General features: G+C 44.4%; 1 protein-coding gene and 3 long non-coding RNA genes across 4 annotated transcripts; 1 reads left to right on the top strand and 3 right to left on the bottom strand.

Moving 5' to 3' along the window:
- Positions 1-2,256: 2,256 nt before the first annotated feature.
- Positions 2,257-3,771, bottom strand: LOC123481167 (myosin heavy chain, fast skeletal muscle-like). The gene is made up of 6 exons (XM_045217705.1): positions 3,681-3,771; positions 3,430-3,457; positions 3,050-3,158; positions 2,791-2,883; positions 2,572-2,632; positions 2,257-2,441 (listed from the first exon to the last, which is right to left on the bottom strand). Exons 1-6 carry the CDS (start codon positions 3,739-3,741, stop codon positions 2,272-2,274), a joined length of 522 nt encoding a protein of 173 aa, XP_045073640.1. The 5' UTR covers positions 3,742-3,771; the 3' UTR covers positions 2,257-2,271.
- A 30-nt stretch (positions 3,772-3,801) lies between these two features.
- On the bottom strand, positions 3,802-5,720 carry LOC123486390. The gene is made up of 3 exons (XR_006659374.1): positions 5,706-5,720; positions 5,209-5,355; positions 3,802-3,838 (listed from the first exon to the last, which is right to left on the bottom strand). It is a non-coding gene; the product is annotated as an uncharacterized LOC123486390 (long non-coding RNA).
- A 124-nt stretch (positions 5,721-5,844) lies between these two features.
- On the bottom strand, positions 5,845-6,725 carry LOC121534244. The gene is made up of 3 exons (XR_006659373.1): positions 6,673-6,725; positions 6,065-6,110; positions 5,845-5,933 (listed from the first exon to the last, which is right to left on the bottom strand). It is a non-coding gene; the product is annotated as an uncharacterized LOC121534244 (long non-coding RNA).
- LOC123486391 lies at positions 5,912-6,534 on the top strand. Its single transcript, XR_006659375.1, has 2 exons — positions 5,912-6,001; positions 6,086-6,534. It is a non-coding gene; the product is annotated as an uncharacterized LOC123486391 (long non-coding RNA).
- Positions 6,726-14,648: the final 7,923 nt, after the last annotated feature.

Genomic DNA, 14,648 nt, shown 5'->3' with positions numbered 1-14,648 from the left:
TACAATCATTGTAATAGTTTCAAATGTATGGACCAGTGGAGGCTCCTCAGAGGAGGAAGGGGAGCACCATCCTCCTCAGTAAATTTCATACAAATAAAAATAGTTTAACATTAAAAAGTTATCGTTTTTAGTTGTCCACCATATCAAAGGATCAGAGAATGAATCTAGTACTGAAAGCATACGCTTCACAGCTAGCTAGCACTGCAGTGCATAAAATATAGTGAGTATTTGTCTCAAATAGAGAGAAAGACAATAGTTTAAACAGTTTTGAACAAATTAATTTCTTCAAAAATGAAGGAGAAGCAAGAGAGAGGGAGAGCTAGCTATATTTCTTATTTTTTTCACTTTCACTTACTTAGCTGAATGCAGCTAGCTAGTTTAGCCTACTCAGACACCCTGCTAAAACAGAGAGGGATGCTATGTTACTTAGCTGGCTATGGCTATCCAATACTGGAACACTTCCAAGTCAAAGAAAGCATTTGGTTTTATTAATTTATTGCCACCAGGGCCCACCGGTGTAACTGATAAACTGCTTGCTAACTGTACAGTGTACTCCCGAGTGGCGCAGTGGTTCAAGGCACTGCATCTCAGTGCTTGAGGTGTCACTACAGAACCCCTGGTTCGATTCCAGGCTGTATGACAACGGGCCATGATTGGTAGTCCCATAGGGTGGCGCACAATTGGCGTCGTCCGGGTTTGGCCGTGTAGGCCATCATTGTAAATAAGAAATTGTTCTTAACTGACTTGCCTAGTTAAATAAAGGTTAAAAAAATAAAATAAAAATACTAATAATGATTGTAGCGGGTTTACTAACACGTTAGTTCTAGTAGCTATGTTGACTTGACCTTAGCTAATATGGTGACAACGATGTAGACTGTGTGTAGCGGTTATGATATGAAGGTTTGGCTTGAAAGGTTTTTTTCACCTGGTCACAGACAGCTGATGTGTTGTGCACTGAAGTCCACAAGCAGGGAAAAGGTGAGAGCATAGATGCAAGAAGGAATTATCCAACGACCAAAGGGCTCATGCTGTTTGTATGTGGCTGCTGTTAAAGTAGGGGTATGCCAACATGGCCATACTTGTATTTGTAAACGTATCCGTAAATTAACAGTTGATAGTCGGATCGGATGGTGATCGGAAAAACTGAAGTGTTTTAATATACCTAAATAGATGGCAAAATACCTCCCTGCACGTTCTCACTGCAAAAAAGCTGCATTTTAGGAGCAGCGTGCAGAGTGGTGTGTCTGTGTGTGTGTCTGTGTCCTCAACTTGCAGCAGGCAGCCAAGTTTGCGTTCACTCAGTCAGAATGTGCATTAGTTTAATATTTTTCCCTACCCTTGCCCCACAGTATTATGCACATTGATAGCAAACGTCCTCGCCATGTGATTTATCAAAGTAGCAGGCAGTAGCAATCTAAATGATCAGACTGAAAACATGCGACGAAAAGTGATCGGGAGAAATTATGAAGCGAGAGTATGGAGCAGCTTCACTCTATCCAATCAGAGCAGCAGGATCAATGTACCCTTCTCTTTACAGACAGGCGAACTAGCCAGTTGAGTTATTTAGACCGCACATTACTGACTCAAAGACAGTACAGTATGGTTAAGAAACTCTGTGACTGACTGACATGAGAAAGATGCTTGCTGGCACCCGAAAATAACTTTTTTTTCCGATCACGGATAATTAGAAAAAATACTCAGATCATAATCGTATCCAGAAAATTGCCCAAATCCATTACAATACTCATTTTGTCCAACTACTCGGCGCACCCCCTATATGAAGGTGAGCTGTGTTTGCGTGGGATTAGGGTGTATTCATTCTGCCGATTCTGTTGAAAAAAACTTTTCTTAAACGGAAGCAAACTGAACGAAACGGGGATAAACATAGCCTACCTGCATTTGTCCAATAGAAACTATTGTTTGCAACTGTTGAACTAATGATTACACTAGATCAGCTAGATGCAGGCAAGATTGTGCAGGGCGGTATTGAATGTGTCAATGTCTGTCACCTTGATTACTCAAATTTCTCTCGACCTGTGCACATACGTTGAAAACTGTAATTCATAGGCTAGGTTGTAGCAACCTCATGGTGGGTATAGGGAAAATTAGAGTTTCATGTAGTAGCCTAAACCTATCGATGTTACATTGAGCTGGGTGAATGGAATATGAATGACAGTCATCCAATATGCTGTAATAGAAATAAGGCCATGCTCATAAAAACAATGATTGTCCTCCCTCATCTTAAACGGCACCGACTGCCATTGATGTGGACTATGAATATTTTTTATAAATTCCACAGATGGGGGTGGGAAGAATTTCCCATAAACCTCTTCTTTTCATACCAACTAGCTCAGGTTTGTGGCCTGTCATCATCTGGAAGAAGATGTGGTAGCCTCTCTCATCGGGCAGCTGGAAGGACACTCTGGACTTCTCTAGCAGGTCTGAGGGAGAAAGAGAGCAAAGGGAGAGAGAGCGAGAGAGAGAACATGAGATACATTTAATTTTGATAATCTCTTAAAATAATCTGTGTGAATTTAGGAAAGCATTGAGAAACAATCAAAACCAACTCACAGGTCTCAATGTCAGCTTTAGCCAGTTTACCACCTTGGAAGTGAATCCTGATGAATTTACCCTATAGAAGTGCATGGGGGTTAGAAATAGGTCAACAAATAAATCAAAATCCTAACAGAGTGATCAAAATAATATCATACATCTGCATAACAGTAGGGAACTACTGAATTACATTTTTCCAATATAAGGTAACTTCCACAGTATGCCCTTCATACTTACAAAGCGAGACGAGTTGTCGTTCCTCACTGTTTTGGCATTACCGTAAGACTCCAGCAGAGGGTTAGCTGCAATGATCTGATCCTCAAGAGACCCCTGATTGAGACAAACACAAGTTGCTCAAAAACGGGTAGAATTTTAACGTTTGTTTTTCTCAATTGCTTGAACCCTTTTCTTGAAACAGGATTCACCACTGAAAAAAAAGTTTGCACAGCCAACCAAACTGAAATGTGTTAAAAAGGAAAACATGAGCACAACCTACCTGCATTTTGTTGGGGTCTGCTTCCTTCTTGCCACCAGACACTGCAATGGTAGCAAAGTACTGGATGACACGCTTGGTGTTGACAGTCTTTCCTGCACCGGATTCTCCACTGGTTTATATGACAGAGAAAGAGGGAGTTTAGTTACATGTTTGAGTGTCAGATTGGCTTTCACTAAGAAATAGCATAGAAAAATACACTGTTGACCTGTTTCCTAACATAAGTAAATCTTCAATAAATACTCCTTCTCATCGACTCATTATTACGCATAGCCTAGTGTCATAATCCATTCATAATGTCATGTATTTTCATCACACCCAAGTGACCCAACGTATTACAATAGAAATAGTTCATCAGAATGAAATTTTAGTAAACCACTTACGTAATCAGGACAGACTGGTTCTCCTTATCTGTAACCAAAAAACATATTCCTTATTATACTCAAGCAACATTATGGGTACATTATTGCATTCATAGCATCATCATTCATTTCAATTTGGAACATTTCCCATTCAAGGCTAGTGAAATCAGATATTCCCAGCAAACTGTTCTAAGCTAGACTAGAAAACAGTAGATATCTCTCTACATAACATTTTAACTTCCATCCATCCATCCATCCATGAGAGCTCGTACCAATCATCATGAACTGAAAGGCGTTGTCAGAGACGGAGAAGATATGGGGTGGAGCCTCCATCCTCTTCTTCCCTCTGTAGGCGTTGACAACCTCTGCCGTCGTACACGGGAGCCACTTGTAGGGGTTCCACCGTGGCACAGAAGAGCCCAGAGTAGGTCTGGATGAAAGCATCATTAAATTAGGGGATTAACGAAGTCAGATGAACTTTTACCTGGATTTATGTGAGGATGTGGGTGTACTTTGGTATACTGATGTGGGTCTACTGTATGGATATGTTTTGGTTTCTACCGTTCATTTACAGTGGAGTCACTTTACTGAGCTATATTGTATGCTCACTAAAACTGGAAAATTATATTATTTTATACTAATACAACTGCTTGAAATTAATTAATATTTTAACAGGTAATATTTTTTTCTCTCAAAAAGATAGGGATCAACATTATTGAGCTCTATTTTCATGTTATCTGACCAAAGCACTGGTTCAAATCCAAGTTCCAATGCCGTTTAGCAAACCATTTTTATTTGGGATGACATGAAAATAGAGCTCTTTGGGTAAGCCAACCAGTGATGGGTTTGGCGCTGAAATTAGAATGCATAAGCAGAAAATAACCCCATCCCTACTGTAAAATATGGTGGTGAATCGTTGATGTTATGGCACTGTTTTGCTTCCGTTGGTCCTGGGGCCCTTGTTAAAGTCTAAGGCATCATGAACTTAACCCAGTACCAGAATATTTTAGCCAAAAACCTGGTTGCCTCTGCCAGGAGGCTGAAACTTGGCCGCAAGTGGATCTTCCAGCAATACAATAACCCCACCTTCACATCAGAATCCACAATGAAATGGTTAATTGGCCACAAAATCAAACTTTTGCAAAGGCGATCTAAGTCTCCGGACTTGAACCTCACCGAAAACCTGTGGTTTGAATTGAAGAGGGCAGTTTATATGTACAGACGAAGGATATCAAGGATCTGGAATGATTCTGTATGAAGGAATGGTCTAAGATTCCTCCCAATGTGTTCTCCAACTCATAAAATATTTTTTGAAAAAGGCTCAGTGCCTTTATCCTTGCAGGGATGTAGCTCAGTTGGTAGAGCATGGCGTTTGCAACGCCAGGGTTGTGGGTTCGATTCCCACGGGGGGCCAGTATGAAAACAATTACAAAAAATAATAATAATGTATGCACTCACTAACTGTAAGTCGCTCTGGATAAGAGCGTCTGCTAAATGACGTAAATGTAAATGTAAATGTATTGAAAGGTATTGAAAACAGGGGTGTCAATAATTTTGACCTCTACCTTTTTTGAGAAAAATACAAATCTCGTTCTCGGAGCAATTGTATTAATATAAAATACTATAATTTCCCCATTTTTAAGCACACAATATAGCTCAGTATTTGAATTATTTATTTATAGAGTCATTTTTTCTAATCTTTTTCAAGGGTGTGAATATTTTGGGACCACTGTATGGTAGTACTGTATTTGTGTATTTATTATGTATGTGGTTGTATGTTTGTATGTGCAGGTTTCTTACATAGATCATCCATGCTGCATAACGCTCTTTGAGGTTATACAACACAGAGGCTTCATTCAGGTAGGTCATCATGGCCATGTCCTCAATCTTGTCATACTTAGGGGGGTTCATCTCGAAGATGTCTGCATCTTTGAACTCTTTTCCTTCCTGAAACAGTCAGAAATCTAGATTACATACAGATCAAAGTGGACATGACTGAATGCTTTTTGCTCATTATCATTACAGTTCAATCCCCCATTTAATCCACTTCTTTGTTATCGCCCACTGACATACTTGACTAGCCAATATAAAAAAAATGCCATGCCTTTTTTAAATAGCAACATTAAAATGTGTTTGAAGGTTTTATTCTGCTTACAAAAACAAATCAATGTTTAATCGAACTGTTGTTACTGATTTTAATACTGTCTATTGAAATGTTTTTGATCATTTTGATGATTTGTCATGAAATAGAGTAATTACAAGAACTTGAACTTGAATACTTTTCAGATCAGGCTTACCTCCTTAGTGCCGTCAGGTTTGGTGATTGTTACAGTACACTTCCCATCGGCCCTGGCAGTGACCAGACCCTTAAGGTACAGCTCTGCCTTGTCTGTCACATAGCAGGAGTTCTTTGAATCAAAGGGTGCGGTTTGTGCCTCAATCCTCTCCCTCTCAGGCTTACGGAGGTATATGGCAGCCTTGCCGTAGATTTGCATCTCAGCGTCCGTACTCATGGTGACGGATCACTAGCAAACAGATGAAACAAGAAACATGATTGACTCTGTGGTGCTTCCTCCCCAGTCAACAGAGTTAGGTGAGCGGTATCTCTCAGAAAATTCTCATCGCTTTTTATGTGAAGACTCAAACCATGTCTCACCTTCTTTTTCCCCTTCTACAGATGAATGTGTACTTCTTGGAGGACCCTGTGAAACATAAGGTGTTGTGAAAACGCACAAGTCTAAAGCAGTTGAGGCTGCTGAGGGGAGGACGGCTCATAATAATGGCTGGAACAAAGCAAATGGAATGTTGTGAAAACGCACAAGACTAAAGCCTTATCATTTAGCCCCCGAACGGCTAAGAAACATTTAACTAAATAATAATTACAGCCATGTCAAATTCAACTACAGGTGCAACTGATAACTTATATTTTCCTAGTGGCATCTCACTTTACTACACATTCTGTCAAGAATTGAAATACATACCCCTGAAAACACAGTTACATTCTAGACCACACCCTCAATTTACAAACAAGTGCAGGAGCACCACTTTTGGCCATAAAAGGAAATTCAAGATTTGAAGTAATACACATTTAATGAAAAACACATTAAAAACATGTTTTTAAACCAATGCCACTTGATTGCATATTGTCAAATCTTACAAGAGACATGCAGAAGTCAATTCAAACAGTGCAGATAGCTACTGCCTCAGATGCTGAGTGCAAAGATGAGACAAATGTAAAAATCTAAGGAGGTGGAGAGGTCTTACCACAGAGGAAGAAGGTATCTGACTTATGGATGCTGGGGCTTCAGCCTCCTTATATCTGGTTGGAAGTGCCAACCAAGCAGAAGTTAATTATGGACCACTCTGGGAAAGGAAATGAATTGGATGAGAGACCTCTATGTGTCTGTCTCACTAGCGCCTCCCACTTCCAGGAGCACCACACTCCCATTACATGACTTTTTAATGTCATGTTTGTCTCTGAATTGAATTTCACAGAATTTATATAAATGAGAGATGTCATTACTAATAATTATGACAATATCAAAAGTTTGATTCATCCCAATGTTACTTCTACTGAACCTTATATACTGTAATGGAGTGAGTCCATGTTTACCCACTACTCTAAAATAGTTTTCATATTAAATTAATATTTAAAAGCGAGAACGGAAACATTTAGGCATTCAATAACAGCTTGTAAAATAGTTAAATCTAATGTGTTATTTATCTACAGTAATATCTATTGAATTCTGGAGGCGCTTTTATTTGTCTCACATTTCAGTTGGCTAAAACGGTCCAGTAGGATTCTTATGACTTACATAACACCATACCAGTATTTCAATAATCTTATCCACTCATATTGCTGACAGCAATATAGCTGCCTCAAACTTGAATTACACTCTGAAGTAAACCGCTTAGCAGCTGAGCTGGCTTCAATAAAATGGATATAAAATTAATTGGGAATAGTTACAATAAAGTAACAGATTCCTTTACATTTCCATTACATTTTCACCACCTGAATACACCCTGTGTGTTTGGGGTGCAGTGTCCACCCAGCACATTAGTAGGGGAGATCGGGGTTGGTTGTCACTTTTACTCTGGTGTGTATTTCTCATCACCAGTATATCTGGTAAGACTCTTATTATATTATGAGGAAACCAATGTCCTGGGTTGAAATGGGGACCCTTTTTATCCTCATATATTATTCCAACATGGAGTTATGAGCTATCAAACAAACTCTGTCCAGTTGTGACAACCAGCCCCATCACAGGGTCTGATGTCACACAGTGTGGGGATATTATTTTGGTAAGAGGAAGTGATGCAATTGAGCAAACAGAATCTTAGCAATAGCCAAGTCTTTCTTTGATGAACAATATTCCTAACAAAATTCAGAATTTTTGTCTTTAAGAAAGCATATGACATTTTCATCTTGGCATTTAATGTATTCTGGCGGTATACTCTATACATTACTGTATACCCCCTCATGGCTTGACCTAGGAAGTCAGAAAATAGGTTTTTATAGCTCTCCCTTTCCTCTTTTCAACAAGATACAGTGGGGGTAAAAAGTATTTAGTCAGCCACCAATTGTGCAAGTTCTCCCACTTAAAAAGATGAGAGAGGCCTGTAATTTTCATCAAAGGTACACGTCAACTATGACAGACAAATTGAGGAAAAAAATCCAGAAAATCACATTGTAGGATTTTTAATGAATTTATTAGCAAATTATGGTGGAAAATAAGTATTTGGTCACCTACAAACAAGCAAGATTTCTGGCTCTCACAGACCTGTAACTTCTTCTTTAAGAGGCTCCTCTGTCCTCCACTCGTTACCTGTATTAATGGCACCTGTTTGAACTTGTTATCAGTATAAAAGACACCTGTCCACAACCTCAAACAGTCACACTCCAAACTCCACTATGGCCAAGACCAAAGAGCTGTCAAAGGACACCAGAAACAAAATTGTAGACCTGCACCAGGCTGGGAAGACTGAATCTGCAATAGGTAAGCAGCTTGGTTTGAAGAAATCAACTGTGGGAGCAATTATTAGGAAATGGAAGACATACAAGACCACTGATAATCTCCCTCGATCTGGGGCTCCACGCAAGATCTCACCCCGTGGGGTCAAAATGATCACAAGAACGGTGAGCAAAAATCCCAGAACCACACGGGGGGACCTAGTGAATGACCTGCAGAGAGCTGGGACCAAAGTAACAAAGCCTACGATCAGTAACACACTACGCCGCCAGGGACTCAAATCCTGCAGTGCGAGACGTGTCCCCCTGCTTAAGCCAGGCCCGTCTGAAGTTTGCTAGAGTGCATTTGGATGATCCAGAAGAGGATTGGGAGAATGTCATATGGTCAGATGAAACCAAAATAGAACTTTTTGGTAAAAACTCAACTCGTCGTGTTTGGAGGACAAAGAATGCTGAGTTGCATCCAAAGAATACCATACCTACTGTGAAGCATGGGGGTGGAAACATCATGCTTTGGGGCTGTTTTTCTGCAAAGAGACCAGGACGACTGATCCGTGTAAAGGAAAGAATGAATGGGGCCATGTATCGTGAGATTTTGAGTGAAAACCTCCTTCCATCAGCAAGGGCATTGAAGATGAAACGTGGCTGGGTCTTTCAGCATGACAATGATCCCAAACACACCGCCCGGGCAACGAAGGAGTGGCTTCGTAAGAAGCATTTCAAGGTCCTGGAGTGGCCTAGCCAGTCTCCAGATCTCAACCCCATAGAAAATCTTTGGAGGGAGTTGAAAGTCAGTGTTGCCCAGCGACAGCCCCAAAACATCACTGCTCTAGAGGAGATTTGCATGGAGGAATGGGCCAAAATACCAGCAACAGTGTGTGAAAACCTTGTGAAGACTTACAGAAAACGTTTGACCTGTGTCATTGCCAACAAAAGGTATATAACAAAGTATTGAGAAACTTTCGTTATTGACCAAATACTTATTTTCCACTATAATTTGCAAATAAATTCATTAAAAATCCTCAAATGTGATTTTCTCGAAAAAAAATTATCATTTTGTCTGTCATAGTTGACGTGTACCTATGATGAAAATTACAGGCCTCTCTCATCTTTTTAAGTGGGAGAACTTGCACAATTGGTGGCTGACTAAATACATTTTTTCCCCACTGTAATTCATGGATACTCCCATAGTTCAAACATTTACAAAGAAACATAAATTCCCCTAACATCAATGTTTTGTCATGCTGACATGAATTTATCAGGGCCTCGTTTCCCAGTTGCGATGTAACTTAAGCATTACGATGACCGCACCAGATGCATCATTATTTACGAGCCAACTTTTCCCAAACAAGCACGTAGAGAAAGCGTTCGCTAAGTGCATCGTTAGACCATGTGTCTACACTGATAGGATGGAAAGAAAAGCAGCGCTGCTCTCGGATCTGCTTTCTCCATTCAAATCTTACCTTAACATTATAATTATTCCACAATACTGACGACTGATCAGCTCCTAGAGAGATATTATCACCTATGGCTGCTAATAGGCAATTGAGGTGGCTTACTATGCTTACCCTATAATAATGCACTAAATCACAGATTGGGAACATCATTTGCACACATGCTGCTGCACATCATGAAACACAGAGGCAAAAATTACAGATAGTAGCCTGGTCGCAAAATAGACCTCAAATGATTGAACATGACATGTATTTAAATATGATTGAAATAGCCTATCATTTTATCCTTCACTTGTTTGTAACAATTGAACATTTCTTGGCAACTTTTTATTTGTAATCATCTTCGTTATGAAGTAATCGGCAGTCACAGTCAGACAGATAGCCCAAACTTCTTGATTCTATGTTTAGCAGAGATCTGTGAATAACGATGCACGTGTCATGAGCACTCTCTCTCCCTGGTAGCAACATTAATTGCATTCAATTATCTTCCACTCTGCTCACCTCCCTCTCTCTACTCAGCCTAACTAGCTCCACCTGCCCTGCTCTGCTCTTGTTACCTGGCCAGCTGCACTGCATTTCCCACTCACCATCCTCACCTTGCCTCACTCTGTTCTAATTACTCTGCCAGCTGAACTGCATTTCCCCACTACCTCTCCCAGTATATCAAGCCCTGGTTTTCAGCCAAGCCCTGTCAGATCGTCTTCAAACCCGGACCAGTAACCTGCCTGTCTGCGCTCTGACTCCTGTTTGTGATACCGATCCTTTCTTGACTGCCTCCTTGTTCTACTGCCCCGTCTATCCCAACCTGCCTTCTGGACCTCGACTACTCTCCGATCTTCAGCCCCTCCGGTAACTCGTTTCTGCCTTCTGTCTCTCACCACGATATTTGCCCAGCCCTGATCTGTACTTCTGCCTGCCATTCATATTGCTGTTGTGTGTGTGTGTTCCCCCAGGTCTCCGACCACCAGATGAGCGTGCCCAGACGTTTCACCACCCTCAGCCCGATACGCCGCTCCATCACTGGGGAACACACACACTAAGCACTTCTGGACTGGACACCCCCGGACATTTGGTGACCCCCGGAGCACAGGTACCCACAGGAGGACCCTGAAAGACCCCTGACACCCCTGGGACTCCTCTTCCCGCCTGTAACCTTGAATAAAGAACTCTGAATTTGAACTTGCGCTCTTGGGTCCTCTTCTGTTCGTGACAGAACGATCTGACCATCATGGACCCAGCGCACTCCCTGACCACGATGGAGGAAGAGCCAGAGAGGACTGCCCTACAGCGACTGGAACGCTCTGAGGGAGACATAAATCGGATGGCTGGCGACATCGCTTCCCTTCTCCAGCTATTCAACCAGCAGCAACAACAGTTCCAACTGCAGCAACAACAGCTAGCCCAAGCCCTGCAACTACTCTCAAGCCCGGCTACTCCACCTGCACCCCCCTGGTCCTTTTGTTCCTGTACCACCGATACTCCTTCATCCCTCCGCTGGAGGTCCCAATGCTGCAGGCCCGGCAGTGCTGCCACCAGATCCCCACGCTCCTGAACCAAGGATTGGGAACCCGGAACGTTTGATGGCAACCAGAAGCAAGTAAGACCATTCTTGAGCAGCTGCCGAATCCAGTTTGCACTACAGCCCAGGACTTTCTCAACAGAGGGAGCCAAGGTGGGGTATGTCATCACACATCTCACCGGTCGAGCTCGGTTGTGGGGAACGGCGAATTCGACCGGCAAACCCCAGCCTGTGCCTCCTTCAGTGCCTTTGAGGAGGAGATGTTAAAGGTCTTTGACCTAGGCTCGCCAACAGCCGAAGCGTCACAAGCTCTGCTCACCATCCGTCAGGGCAATCGGACAGTGGCAGACTTCTCCATTGACTTTCGTACCCTGGCCAGTCAAAGCTCGTTTAACCCAGAGGCACTGGTGCAAGCCTTCCTCCATAGCCTGGCGGACTATATCAAGGACGAGCTTGTTTCCCATGACCCGCCCTCAACGCTTGATGCCGCCATTGACCTTGCCGTTCGCATTGACCGCCGTATACAGACCCGGGAGGAGGGAGAAGGGCCGTCTCAGTCAACCTGCCATCCGTACTCGGGTCGATACCGCTTCTGTCCAGCCCCTGCCTGTCAAGTCCCATAGCCAACTCAATCAGCCTGAGCCCATGGAGATTGGCCGTGCCTCTCTGACTCCCGAGGAGCGTCGCGCCGTCTAAGCTCCAACCTTTGCCTCTACTGTGGTGGCGAGAATCACCGTGTCGCTACTTGTCCGGCAAAAGCCGCAGCTCACCAGGTGTAGGGGAGATCCGGGTGAGCTCAACAAGCCTTCAGTCTCCCTCCATCCGAAAGACCCTGCTTCATCTCCGCCTTCAGCTTTCTGACAAGACTCATACATTGGCCGCCCTTGTGGATTCCGGAGCCGAAGCAAACATCATGGACCCTGAGCTTGCACAGCAACTGGGCGTGAACCATCATCAACTGACACAACCCATTCCTGCACGAGCCCTGGATGGGCATCATCTTGGCACTGTCACTCATATCTCCGCCCCTGTGACAATCCTGCTGTCAGGAAACCACCAGGAGTCCATCCAGTTTCACCTCCTACACTCACCTGGCCAACCACTCATTCTTGGATACCCGTGGCTCCGTCAGCACAACCCCCACATCGACTGGGAGACAGGAACAGTCCGTGAGTGGGGAAGGAGTTGTCACCAGACCTGTTTAAGGGGGGCCACCCTGCCCGTTCACCGGGAAGGATCTAGCGCTACCTCCGACATATCCAATGTTCCGGCCTGTTACCACAGCCTGAAAGAGGTGTTCAACAAATCCAAGGCGACATCTCTACCCCCACACAGACCCTATGACTGCGCGATTGATCTCCTGCCTGGCACAGCACCTCCCAAGGGTCGTCTGTATTCACTGTCAGCCCCGGAAAGAAAGGCCATGGAGGACTACATTAATGACTCTCTTGCCTCCGGGGATAATTAGACCGTCGTCTTCCCCGCGAGGGAGCGGGATTCTTCTTTGTCGGCAAGAAGGACGGTTCTCTTCGTCCATGCATAGATTACCGGGGTCTGAACGACATCACGGTTAAGAATCGCTACCCACTGCCCTTACTTTCGTCTGCCTTCGAACTGCTGCAGGGAGCCACTGTATTCACTAAGCTGGACCTTCGCAATGCCTACCATCTGGTGCGGATGAGGGAGGGAGACGAATGGAAGACAGCGTTCAACACACCAACCGGCCACTATGAATATCTCGTCATGCCCTTCGGCCTCACCAATGCCCCAGCAGTTTTTCAAGCCCTAGTGAATGATATCCTCAGGGACATGCTAAATACGTTCGTATTTGTGTACCTTGACGATATTTTAATATTCTCAAAGACTCTGTCAGAACACACGCACCACGTCCGGTTGGTCCTGCGCCGCCTGCTGGAGAACTCTCTTTTCGTGAAGGCAGAGAAGTGCGAGTTCCATGCCAAGACCGTTTCATTCCTGGGGTATGTGGTGACCGAGGGCAGCATTCAGATGGATCTCACGAAGGTGTCGGCTGTCACTTCCTGGCCAGTTCCTGAGTCTCGGAAGAAGTTGCAACAGTTCCTGGGCTTTGCCAACTTTTATAGGAGATTCATCAGAAACTATAGCACAGTGGCTGCACCCCTCACGGCGCTAACCAGCACTAAACAACCGTACCAATGGACATCAGCTGCTGATAAGGCCTTCAATATCCTCAAGACATGTTTCACTTCTGCTCCCATCCTCCAGATGCCAGATGCAGCAAGGCAGTTTGTGGTGGAGGTAGATGCTTCGGACGTGGGAGTGGGTGCAGTGCTTTCTCAAAGAGCAGCTGAGGATGGCAAGATGCACCCCTGTGCCTTCTACTCCCGTCGGCTAACCCCTGCCGAATGCAACTACGACATTGGGAACCGCGAGCTGTTGGCTGTCAAGCTCGCCCTTGAAGAATGGCGGCACTGGTTAGAGGGGTCAAAGGAACCATTCGTAGTGTGGACAGACCACAAGAACCTGGAGTATATCCAAACAGCCAGGAGGCTGAACTCCCGTCAACAGCGGTGGTCTCTGTTCTTACGCGCTTCAATTTCACGCTCTCCTACCGCCCGGGATCTCGCAACATCAAACCTGATGCTCTTTCCCGGATGTTTCAGAAGGACGAGACCACCGCCATGACAGCTCCCATTCTTCCCAGCCACTTGGTCGTAGCGGCCCTCACCTGGGAGATCGAGAAGCAGGTCATGGAGGCTCTTCGGGACCAGCCAGGTCCAAGCACCAGCGCCCCCAACCGTCTGTTTGTTCCAGCAAATCTCAGGTCACCTGTGATTCAGTGGGGGCACGAATCCCGTTCTGGCCTGTCATCCCGGCATCACTCGCACCCTTCATCTGGTCCGCCAGCGGTTCTGGTGGCGGGGGATGAGACGGGATGTCCGAGAATTCATCCGAGCTTGTCCCACTTGTAACCGAAACAAGACTCCCAACCAGCCTCCTGCTGGGTTGCTGCAACCCCTACTCATACCCAAGAGGCCCTGGTCCCACGTTTCACTGGACTTTGTTACGGGCCTTCCGCCCTCTGACGGACACACAGTCATCCTTACCATTGTTGACCGCTTTAGTAAGATGACCCACTTCGTGCCCCCTTCCCAAACTACCCTCTGCTAAAGAGACCTCCCAGGTGGTCCTGGAACATGTGTTTCGTATCCATGGCCTACCCCAGGATATAGTGTCAGACCGGGGCCCAATTCTCAGCAACCTTTTGGAAGGAGTTCTGTCATCTCCTTGGGGCCACCGCCAGCCTATCGTCTGGATT

Source organism: Coregonus clupeaformis, unplaced genomic scaffold (genome assembly GCF_020615455.1).
Source record: "Coregonus clupeaformis isolate EN_2021a unplaced genomic scaffold, ASM2061545v1 scaf1190, whole genome shotgun sequence".
Classification (NCBI taxonomy): domain Eukaryota; kingdom Metazoa; phylum Chordata; class Actinopteri; order Salmoniformes; family Salmonidae; genus Coregonus; species Coregonus clupeaformis.
This window is presented reverse-complemented; position numbering and strand designations above follow the sequence as displayed.